Below are 12466 nucleotides of genomic sequence, written 5' to 3'. Positions count from 1 at the left end.
AAAAATTAAAAAAATAATTAACTCACCTCCTCCAATTGATCATTACTGTGCTCATCACATGATCCATTACTATGGTAAAGGACCATGCGATGAGCTCAGTGACGTCACCACATGTCCTGGAGAAAGAACAGGGGACCGGCAGCTATGCGATCAATTGGAGGAGATGAGTTAATTTTTTTTAACCCTCATTGGCACTTCCCACTGTGCCACCAATGTTTATTACATTGGGGGGGCGCACTGCGCCACCAATGAAGATAACTGACCTGTTAATGCAAATACAGGAGGCGGGTGCCGGAATCAAATTGCCGGCACCCGACCTCTAACAGGGAGCTGCGATCAGCGGCAGTTAACCTCTCAGGTACCGCACCTGAAGTGTTAACTCAACTGCCACTGATCGCAGCTCCCTGTCAGAGGTCGGCTGCCGGCTATTTGATTCCGGCACCCGTCTCCTGTATTTGTATTAACAGGTCAATTATCTGCCCCTCCCCTCCTCCTCCCGTCTCTCTTCTTATTGGCGGAGGTGTTACAAAGTGTTTGCCAAAGCACATGAATACCGCCCCTCTGCTCATAAGCTTCAGCAAACGTATATTTTTTTTACTGCAGAGGAGAAATCTCGTCTTGCAGCGCCGCATACATCGACTTTTGTGTAATCTGACAGCAGTGCAATGCATCTGTCAGAATGCACATCAGTGCTGCAGCTGGTCGATCGGTTGGTCCACCTAGAAGGTAAAAAAAAAAAAAAAAACAGGCCGCAACGCAATTAATTTATTAGCATTAACTGTAGATAACGTTTGAAACTGAACATTAACTTTGAAAAACTTTATTGAACTTTTGGAACATTAACTTTTTTGCTTACCTGTGATTTTTTTTTTTTTTTTTTTACCTTTTATAGGACAAACCTCTCCTTCCCCATGGCACAATGTGCAAAGCGCCCAGAGATGTGGCAAAGTACATTATGCACTTTGTCCCAGGTGAAAGGAGAGGTTTGCAGCAGCTGTGAGTGAAAGGGCCCTAAGAGCCCTGTGTGCCTGTCCTGTGTGACGTAATCCCTATAGTGTACCTGTGTGTGGTACTTCCAGAAACACTCCCCTAAGCATAGGGCAGGGTGGTCAGGACAGAAATAGCGGGTGTCATGCCGTATTCCACTCCTGCTACAGATTTTTTTCGGGGTGGCGCTTGGTTTGAGGTACCAGCAACAACATTGGGGAAATGTCGCTCGTGTAGACGACTCACTACACTGGTGGTTGGGGCCACGGAACCTCCTGGATACAGGAGGTTCTCGATGATCTCTTCCTGAAATTTGAGGAAGGATCTTGTTCTCCCAGCCTTACTGTAGAGAACAAAACTATTATACAGTGCCAATTGAATTAAATATACAGACACCTTCTTATACCTGCGGGAAAGTAAATAAGGAGCCAACATCTAGTCATTTAAGTACACCCCCTCCCATGAGCGAATTATAGTTGTGGACACAGAGGGGCTTTTCAATGACTCCAGTTGCTCGTTCAATTTCGATTGTCGTGTCTGCGTGAATGGAGGAGAGCATGTAAACGTCACGCTTGTCTCTCCATTTCACCGCAAGCAGTTCTTCGTTACACAAGGTAGCCCTCTCCCCCCTTGCAAAACGGGTGGTAACGAGCCGTTGGGGGAAGCCCCAGCGACTAGGTCGCGCAGTTCCACAGCAGCCAATCTGTTCTAAAAACAAATGCCTGAAGAGGGGCACACTTGTGTAAAAATTGTCCACATAAAGATGGTACCCCTTGCCAAATAAAGGTGACACCAAGTCACATGTCTTCCCACTGCTCCCCAGGTAGTCAGGGCAACCAGGGTCTGATCTTTACCCTCATAGACTCGAAATTTGTGTGTATAGCCTGTGGCCCTTTCACAGAGCTTATACAATTTGACCCCATACCGGGCGCGCTTGCTTGGGATGTATTGTTTGAAGCCAAGGCGCCCGGTAAAATGTATAAGGGACTCGTCTATGCAGATGTTTTGCTCAGGGGTATACAAATCTGCAAATTTGGCGTTTAAAGTGGTCTATGAGGGGCCGAATTTTGTGGAGCCAGTCAAAAGCTGGGTGGCCTCTGGGACGAGAGGTGCTGTTGTCACTAAAGTGAAGGAAACGCAGGATGGTCTCAAATCGTGTCCTAGACATGGCAGCAGAGAACATGGCCATGTGATGAATTGGGTTCGTGGACCAATATGACCGCAATTCATGCTTGTTGCATGTTGAGGAGAAGACCCAGAAAAGTTTTAAATTTGGAAACTTGGACGGGTTTCCACCGGAAAGACTGGGCATAAAATCTTCCCGGGTTGGCGGCTATAAATTGAGTGGCATACTGGTTTGTTTCTGCTACGACTAAGTCCAAGAGCTCCACAGTCAAGAACAGTAAAAAAAAAAAAAAAAACATGCCGATCCGATCTGAGCTGTCTCAACCCGAACTCCAGACTGGGCGGTGAAAGGGGGAACTACTGGTGCGGCTGAAGTTGGGGGCTGCCAATCAGGGTTTGCCAGCACCTCAGGGACTCTAGGGGCTCTACGGGCCTGTCTGTGTGGTGGCTGCGACATGGGAACTACTGCACGTGCCACCGTACCAGCTTCAACTGCCCTTCTGGTGATCACCACTTCACCATGTTGTACGGCAGTGCTGGTACTAGGTCTAGGATGGGCTGCGCTGCTGGTGTATGCCTCACCACGTAATCAGACAGCGCCATCCCCACTCGGCTGCCCTTGAAGCGGATCCTGCGCAACCTGTGGTCTAGCAACACGGGGCCGGGTACGCCTGGTGGTATCTGGGACCTCAACCTCATCGTCCGAACTTTGGGTCAGACTGCCACTGCTTTCTACAGGTTCGTATTCTGACCCGCTGGATTCGTCAGAAGAGGATTCCAGACTGGGTCAGAAGCCTGTAGGCCTCTTCAGAAGAATACCCCTTACTTGCCATTTGTCATCTAAATTTAGGGGGTATTCCCTGAGACTACCCAAGAAAAAAAGCAAGCCTGTCTTACAAATGGGAGGCTAGCGAAGTACTGGAAGCCGCTGCGATTGATAGAAAATATAAAAACTGATTTATTTTTTTATCGCCGCAGTGCTTGTAAAGTGATTGTCTTGGGCTGGGCGGGCGTGGATGAACGCATGTGTGGGCGACCGATCAGGCCTAATCGGGCAAACACTGCGTTTTGGGTGGAGGGTGAACTAAGGTGACACTAATACTATTATAGATCTGACTGTGATCAATTCTGATCACTTACAGATACTATAAAAGTACCAATGCTGATTAGTGATACGCTAATCAGCGAATCAGTGACTGCGGTGGGCTGGGCGCTAACCGACGCCAACTACCTAACAAAGGGGCCTAAACTAACCTAAAACCTAACCGTCAATATTAGTGAAAAACCAAGTGACAGTTTACACTGATCACTTTTTTCCCTTTCACTAGTGATTGACAGGGGTGATCAAGGGGTTAATTGGGGTGATGGGGGTAATCTGGGGCTAAGTGTAGTGTTTGGTGTACTCACAGTGAACGGAAGGTAAGCGAGTGGATCTCCAGCCTGCCAGCGGCGATCGCTCGCTGGCAGGCTGGAGATGTGATTTTTTTTTTTTTTTAACCCCTAACAGGTATATTAGACGCTGTTTTGATAACAGCGTCTAATGTACCTACTACCTGGTCCTTTGGTGGTCCCTTTTGTTTGGATCGACCACCAGAGGACACAGGTAGCTGTGTAAAGTACCACCAAACACCACTACACTACACCCCCCCCTGTCACTTATTAACCCCTTATGAACCCATGATCACCCCATATAGACTTCCTGATCACTTCCCTGTCATTGATCACCCCCCTGTAAGGCTCCATTCAGACGTCCGTATGATTTTTGCGGATCCACGGATACATGGATCGGATCCGCAAAACACATACGGACGTCTGAATGGAGCCTTACAGGGGGGTGATCAATGACAAGGGGGTGATCACGCATATAGATTTCCTGATCACTTCCCTGTCATTGATCACCCCTGTCATTGATCACCCCCCTGTAAGGCTCCATTCAGACGTCCGTATGATTTTTACGGATCCATGGATCGGATCCGCAAAACACATACGGACGTCTGAATGGAGCCTTACAGGGGGGTGATCAATGACAAGGGGGTGATCACGCATATAGATTTCCTGATCACTTCCCTGTCATTGATCACCCCCTGTCATTGATCACCCCCCTGTAAGGCTCCATTCAGACGTCCGTATGATTTTTATGGATCCATGGATCGGATCCGCAAAACACATACGGACGTCTGAATGGAGCCTTACAGGGGGGTGATCAATGACAGGGGGGTGATCACCCATATAGACTCCCTGATCACCCCCCTGTCATTGATCACCCCCCCGTAAGGCTCCATTCAGACGTCCGTATGCGTTTTGCGGATCCGATCCGTAAAAAATCATACGGACGTCTGAATGGAGCCTTACAGAGGGGTGATCAGTGACAGGGGGGTGATCACCCCATATAGACTCCCTGATCACCCCCCTGTCATTGATCACCCCCTGTAAGGCTCCATTCAGACGTCCATATGCGTTTTGCGGATCCGATCCATGTATCCGTGGATCCGTAAAAAATCATACAGACGTCTGAATGGAGCCTTAAAGGGGGGTGATCAATGACAGGGGGGTGATCACCCCATATAGACTCCCTGATCACCCCCCTGTCATTGATCACCCCCTGTAAGGCTCCATTCAGACATTTTTTTTTTGGCCCAAGTTAGCCGAAATTTTTTTTGGTTTGTTTTTTCTTACTAAGTCTCATATTCCACTAACTTGTGTCAAAAATAAAATCTCACATGAACTCACCATACCCCTCACGGAATCCAAATGCGTAAAATTTTATTAGACATTTATATTCCAGACTTCTTCTCACGCTTTAGGGCCCCTAAAATGCCAGGGCAGTATAAATACCCCACATGTGACCCCATTTCGGAAAGAAGACACCCCAAGGTATTCCGTGAGGGGCATATTGAGTCCATGAAAGATTGAAATTTTTGTCCCAAGTTAGCGGAAAGGGAGACTTTGTGAGAAAATACAAAAAAAAACAATTTCCGCTAACTTGTGCCAAAAAAATAAAAAATTCTAGGAACTCGCCATGCCTCTCACGGAATACCTTGGGGTGTCTTCTTTCCAAAATTGGGTCACATGTGGGGTATTTATACTGCCCTGGCATGTTAGGGGCCCGAAAGCGTGAGAAGAAGTCTGGGATCCAAATGTCTAAAAATGCCCTCCTAAAAGGAATTTGGGCCGCTTTGCGCATCTAGGCTGCAAAAAAGTGTCACACATCTGGTATCGCCGTACTCAGGAGAAGTTGGGCAATGTGTTTTGGGGTGTCATTTTACATATACCTATGCTGGGTGAGATAAATATCTTGGTCAAATGCCAACTTTGTATAAAAAAATGGGAAAAGTTGTCTTTTGCCAAGATATTTATCTCACCCAGCATGGGTATATGTAAAATGACACCCCAAAACACATTCTCCAACTTCTACTGAGTACGGCGATACCAGATGTGTGACACTTTATTGCAGCCTAGGTGGGCAAAGGGGCACACATTCCAAAGAGCACCTTTCGGATTTCGCAGGCCATTTTTTACAGATTTTGTTTGCAAACTACTTCTCACACATATGGGCCCCTAAATTGCCAGGGCAGTATAACTACGCCACAAGTGACCCCATTTTGGAAAGAAGACACCCCAAGGTATTCCGTGAGGGGCATGGCGAGTTCCTAGAATTATGTTATTTTTTGTCGCAAGTTAGTGGAATATGAGACTTTGTAAGAAAAAAAAAAAAATCATCATTTTCCGCTAACTTGTGACAAAAAATAAAAAGTTCTATGAACTCACTATGCCCATCAGCGAATACCTTAGGGTGTCTACTTTCCGAAATGGGGTCATTTGTGGGGGTTTTCTACTGTCTGGGCATTGTAGAACCTCAGGAAACATGACAGGTGCTCAGAAAGTCAGAGCTGCTTCAAAAAGCGGAAATTCACATTTTTGTACCATAGTTTGTAAATGCTATAACTTTTACCCAAACATTTTTTTTTATCAAAGACATGTAGAACAATACATTTAGTGAAAAATTTATATATGGATGTCGGGTTTTTTTGCTAAATTTTACAGCTGAAAGTGAAAAATGTCATTTTTTGCAAAAAAATCGTTAAATTTCGATTAATAACCAAAAAAGTAAAATTGTCAGGAGCAATGAAATACCACCAAATGAAAGCTCTATTAGTGAGAAGAAAACAAGGTAAAATTCATTTGGGTGGTAAGTTGCATGACCGAGCAATAAACGGTGAAAGTAGTGTAGTGCAGAAGTGTAAAAAGTGGCCTGGTCATTAAGGGGGTTTTAGCTAGCGGGGTTAAAGTGGTTAAAGAATTGCTTCTAATATTCTAAGCCTTCTAACGTTCTAAAAAAATAAAATTACATTTCCAAAATGATGCCAACATAAAGTAGAGATATGGGGATGTTAAGTAATAAATATTTATTTTAGGAGGTATCACTTTCTGTTTTTAAAGCAGAGAAATTGAAATTTTAAAATTGCGAATAAAAAAAAAAAAATTGGTAGATTTTGGATTATTTTATAAATAAAGGTGAAATATATTGACTCAAATTTACCACTGCCATGAAGTACAATGTGTCACTAGAAAACAATCTCAGAATGGCTTGGATAAGTAAAAGTGTCCCAAAGTTATTAACGTGACACATGTCAGATTTTCACAATTAGGCTATGTCAGGAAGGGCCCCATATGTGAAGTGGTTAAGGTGTTAATACATAAATGTACTGAAAAGTATGTACAGTATATGCACTCAATACTTGTCCAAACTCCTTTTGCATGAATTACTGCATCAGTGTGATGTGGCATGGAGGCTGTCAGCCTGTGGCACTGCTGAGGTGTTATGGAAGCCCAGGTTGCTTTGCTAGCAGCCTTCATCTTGTCTGCATTGTTGGATCTGGTGTTCTGGTGTCTCTCATCTTCCTTTTCACAATACGCCATAGATTCTGTATGGTGTTTAGTCAGGCGAATTTGCTGGCCAATCAAGCACAATGATAATGTGGTTATTAAACAAGGTGTTGATACTTTTGGCAGTGTTCGCAGGTGCTAAGTCATGTTAAAAAAAAAAAATTTGAAATCAATGTCTCTATAAAGCTTATCAGCAAGACAGAAGCATGAAGTGCTCTAAAATTTCCTGGTAGATGGCTGCGCTGATTTTGCACCTGATTTAACACAGTGGATTAACACCAACAGACGACATGGCTCCTCAAAACCATCACTGACTGGAAACTTCCCACTGGACCTTAACCAACTAGGATTATGTGCCTCTCTGCTCTTGGGACCTTGATTTCCAAATGAAATGCAAAATGTACTTTCATCTGAAAACCGGACTTTGGACCAGTGAGCAACTGGCCAGTCCTTTTTCTTCTTAGCCCAGGTAAGACACTACTGACGTTGTCTCTAGGTCATGAGTGGTTTGACATGAAGAACGTGACAGTTGAAGCCCATGTCCTGGTTACGTCTGTGTGTATGTGGTGGCTCTTGAAGCACAGTGCTCAGTCCATTCCTTGTTATTTTCCCCAAAATTCTTCAATGGCCTTTTTTTGACAATCATTTTAAGGCTGTGGTTATCCCTGCTACTTGTGCACCTTTTTCTACCGCACTATCCATCCACTCAACTTTCTATTAATATGCTTGGATACAGCACAAGCTTCTTTAGCAAGGACCTTTTGTGCCTGACTGTCCTTGTCGAGGGTGTGAATTACTTTTTTTTTATTTTTATTTTTTAAACTGTTAAGTCAGCAGTCTTCCCCATGATTGTCCCCAATAATTTCTAACTAGATTTACAGCTGTAAGCCATAATCAACGTTAAAAGAAATAAACGCTTGAAATAGATAGCTGTATGTGTAATGAATCTATATAATGAATTTCATTTTTTGAATTGTATTACTGAAATAACTTACTAGTGTTTTCTGACATTTTAATAATTATGACCTATCCACTGGATAGTAAACAGAAGTTTTTGTAGAGCAGCACCCACAGACGAAAATGGCCACCCCGGTAATGCAACAGCCGAGCCACGACCGCAGATCCTCAGCAGTCTGACAAAGGCTGGGATACAGCCGAAACGTTGCTGCTTAATTTTATGGCACACTTTCTGTAAAGTCTGTCCAATAAAGGATTCACTGGAGATGCTGCCACTACCTCTCTTCATTTGCTATCCTCTGGATAGGTCATAAGCATCTGATCAGTGGTCAACTGACACCTGGGCCCCCTACTGATCAACTGTTTAAGAAGGCATTAGTGCTTCTGTGAGCGCTGCAGCCTTCTCCGTGCTTACCAAGCACAGTGCCATACATTGTACAACGTGACCGATGAATGTGTTGTCACTGGCTAGGAAAAGCTACTGCGAGCACCGCTGCCTTCTCGAACAGCTGATCGGTGGGATCCTGTCGGACCCCTATCAATCAGAAACTGAGGACCTATCCAGAGGACAGGTCATCAGTATTAAAATCTCAGAAAACCTCCTTAAATAATCGATGAATTTATTGAAATGCACAAGTGTATTAGAACATTGTATGACTTCCTGTTCTCTAAATAAAAATAAATTAAATATTTAAAGGGGTTAGCCAGGAAAAGGTATTGATGACCTATCCAATGACACCTGGGACTCTCGTCAACCAGCTGTTAGAAGAGGCCAGGCACTCCATGAGCACCTTGGCCTCTTCCTAAGCCATACATCGATCACTTTCCCTGAACTGTAGCAGAGCCTCATTCAAGTCAATCCCAAGCACAGCTTCTATACAATATATGGCGCTGTGCTTGGAGAGTAGCAGCTCCCTGAAACTTCTAATCCGCAGGGGTTTTGGAACTCGGGTTCTTGATGATAGGCCATCATTATCTTTACCAGTATAACTCCTTTAAAACCAGAATTCCGCTGTCCTGCAAGAAAAAAAAAATAAAAAATTCTTTAACCCCTTTAGGACACGGCCTTATTTAACCTTAAGGACCAGGCCATTTTTTGCAAATCTGACCAGTGTCACTTTAAGTGGTGATAACTTTAAAATGCTTTGACTTATCCAGGCCATTCTGAGATTGTTTTTGTTTTTTTGTCACATATTGTACTTCATGACACTGGTAAAATTAAGTAAAAAAAAATATTTTTATTTATAAAAAAAAATGCTAATTTACCACAAATGTGTAAAAAGTTTTCAATTTCTCTACTTCTATAATACATAGTAATACCTCCAAAAATAATTATTACTTTACATTCCCCATATGTCTACTTCATGTTTGGATCATTTTGGGAATGATATTTTATTTTTTGGAGATGCTACAAGGCTTAGAAGTTTAGAAGCAAATCTTGAAATTTTCAAAAACCAGTTCAGAGATTTTAGGGACCAGTTAAAGTCTGAAGTCACATACAAAGTCTGAAGCTTAGATAATTGAAACCACCCAAAAATGACCCCGTTCTAGAAACGACACCCCTCAAGGTATTCAAAACTGATTTTACAAACTTTGTTAGCCTTTAGGTGTTCCACAAGAATTAATGGAAAATAGAGATACAATTTTATTATTTTTTTTTCTACTCTTACAAAGCAAGGGTTGACAGCCAAACAAAACTCAATATTTATTGCCCGGATTCTGTAGTTACAGAAACACCCCATATGTGGTCATAAACCGCTGTACGGGCACACGGCAGGGCGCAGAAGGAAAGGAATGCCATACGGTTTTTGGAAGGCAGATTTTGCTGGCCTGTTTTTTTTGTGTTTTTTTACACCATGTCCCATTTTAATCCCCCCTGATGCATCCCTAGAGAAACAATGGGATTGGTTGGAAGTTTTGTTGGTACTAGTTTAGGGTACATATGATTTTTGGTTGCTCTATATTACACTTTTTGTGAGGCAAGGTAACAAGAAATAGCTGTTTTGGCACAGTTTTTTAGATCATGTGGTGTGTGTATATATATATATATATATATATATATATATATATATATATATATATAATGTAAGTTTTACACAATGATTTCTTTTTTGAAACAAAAAAAAACATGTTTTAGTGTTTCCATAGTCTGAGAGCCATAATTTTTTCAGTTTTTGGGCGATTACCTTGGGTAGGGTATGATTTTTGTGGGATGAGATGACTGTTTTATTGGCACTATTTGGGGTGCGTGTGAATTTTTGATCGCTTGCTTTTACACTTTTTGTGATGTAAGGTGACAAAAAATTGCTTTTTTTACACAGTTTTTATTTTAATTTTTTTACGGTATTCACCTGAGGGGTTGGGTCATGTGATATTTTTATAGAGCAAGTTATTACGGACGCTGTGATACCTAATATGTATACTTTTTTATATTTATGTAAGTTTTACACCATAATATCACTTTTTAAACAAACCAAATTTCATGTTTTAGTGTCTCCATATTCTGAGAGCCATAGTTTTTTCAGTTTTTGGGCGTTTCTTAGGTAGGGTCAAATTTTTTGCGGGATGAGATGACTGGCACTATTTTGGGGTGCATATGACTTTTTGATCGCTTGCTATTACACTTTTTGTGATGTAAGGTGACAAAAAATTGTTTATTTAGCAGTTTTTATTTTTTATGGTGTTTATCTGAGGGGTTAGGTCAGGTGATATTTTTATAGAGCCTTTTGATACGGACGTGGTGATACTTAATATGTATACTTTTTTTATTTATGTAAGTTTTAAAACAAAAAAATGATGTTTTAGTGTCTCCATATTCTGAGCCATAGTTTATTTTTATTTTTTGGGCGATTGTCTCAGGTAGGGGCTCATTTTTTGCAGGATGAGGTGACTGTTATATTGGTACTATTTTGGTGGGCAAACGCCTTTTTGATCGCTTGCTGTTGTACTTTTTGTGATTTAAGGTGACAAAAAAAATTGTTTCTTTAGCACAGTTTTTATTTTATATTGTTTACGGTGTTCATCTGAGGGGTTAGGTCATGTGATATGTTTATAGAGCCGGTCAATACGTGGCGATACCTAATATGTATACTTTTTTTTTTTTACTTTATTTGAGGAAAATGACGTTTTTATGTATTTTTACTTGAAACTTAATTTTTTGTGGGAAAACTTTTTTTTCACTTTATTTTTTGTCCCATTTTGGGACTTGAACTTTTGGGGGTCTAATCCCTTTACAATGCATTGCAATACTTCTGTATTGGAATGCATTGGCTGTATGAGTAATACAGTGTGTATTACTCATACAGCTTCTGGCCTGTGAGATCCAGGGGGCTGGATCTCACAGGCACGTCACAGGAAGGCAACAGTGATGCCTCAGGAAGGCATCGCGCAGCCTTCCATGCCATCGGGTCCCCCCTGCAGCCCCGTGGGGACCCAATGGCACCGCCGTCACCCGCCACAACCGCAGGTAAAAGCCAGAAACCGCGGGTCTGATTTGACACGTGTCTGAATTGTCGTCCTGATGTCGGGCAGAGTCGGGTCATAGTGCGCATTTACATCCCCCTCCGTGGTCACATGACACAAACAAATCTTTGATGCAAAAAATTTGCATTGAGGATTTTTTTGTGTTGAATTACTCGATTCAATCGAGTAATCGTTTCAGGCCTAATGTGCACCATTCTGAGCCCTTTTTAACTCTTGCCAGGAAGCAAGTATGTAAGCTTCCCCCCCCCTTCCCTTCACCCCATTCTTGAACATCCCCTTTAGGTAGTTTGCTGTGTCCCAGCATTGCATATAAAGAAAGGAAATGTGTGATTACCATCAAAACCGACTACAGGTGAAACTCTAAACATTAGAATATTGTGCAAAGTTCATTTATTTCAGTAATGCAAATTACAAGGAATTACATTAATGCAGCATAAAATTAGAATTTAGTGAAAAGGTTCAATATTCTAGGCTCAAAGTATCACACTCTAGTCAGCTAATTAATCCATACCCCCTGAGCAAAGGGTACCTCAAAATTGTGACTTTGGGGTTTCATAAACTGTAAGCCATAATCATCCAAATTCTAACAAATAAAGGCTTGTAATATCTCGCTTTGCATGTAATGAGTCTACCTCATATATAAGTTTCCCTTTTTAAGTTGCATTACTGAAATAAATGAACTTTGCACGATATTCAAATTTTTCGAGTTTCACCTGTATGTATGTGACAATGGCTTTTTCACCTTGGAACATTTGTAACCTGATACTTTAGCATGGCTAATGTAAACATCAGACCTCACTGTGTGCATGGTGTGTTGGATTATATTTTGCAAGTTATGAGCTATTGAGAGAACTAGAGTGTGGAAAAATGTTGTTGCATTCTTAATATCAGTGCACTGTGTTCCGCTTATAAAGCCCTTGACAAGGCTCCTAAGATATTAATCAGCTACAGCAGATTATGCGACTGACTGGAACTCCCCCCATTTATCTCATTAACAGGATGCCTAGCCATGAGGTGAGAGGGCAAG

At 42.1% G+C, this 12466-nt stretch overlaps 1 protein-coding gene across 6 annotated transcripts in view; it reads left to right on the top strand.

Moving 5' to 3' along the window:
- LOC122933278 (mitogen-activated protein kinase 14) overlaps window positions 1-12466 on the top strand; it is a 247058-nt gene that overhangs the window by 204622 nt on the left and 29970 nt on the right. For 2 of the 6 annotated variants that reach the window (XM_044288159.1, XM_044288155.1), the window contains one exon: window positions 12374-12453. The exons of the other annotated variants lie outside the window; for them this stretch is intronic. In XM_044288159.1, coding sequence (XP_044144094.1) covers window positions 12374-12453 — 80 coding nt within the window. The remainder of the gene's footprint in view (window positions 1-12373; window positions 12454-12466) is intronic. 6 annotated transcript variants of the gene reach the window in all.

Source organism: Bufo gargarizans, chromosome 3, assembly GCF_014858855.1.
Source record: "Bufo gargarizans isolate SCDJY-AF-19 chromosome 3, ASM1485885v1, whole genome shotgun sequence".
In the NCBI taxonomy this organism is placed as follows: Eukaryota; Metazoa; Chordata; class Amphibia; order Anura; family Bufonidae; genus Bufo; species Bufo gargarizans.
The sequence above is the reverse complement of the archived record's forward strand: the minus strand, read 5'-3'. Positions and strand labels throughout refer to the sequence as shown.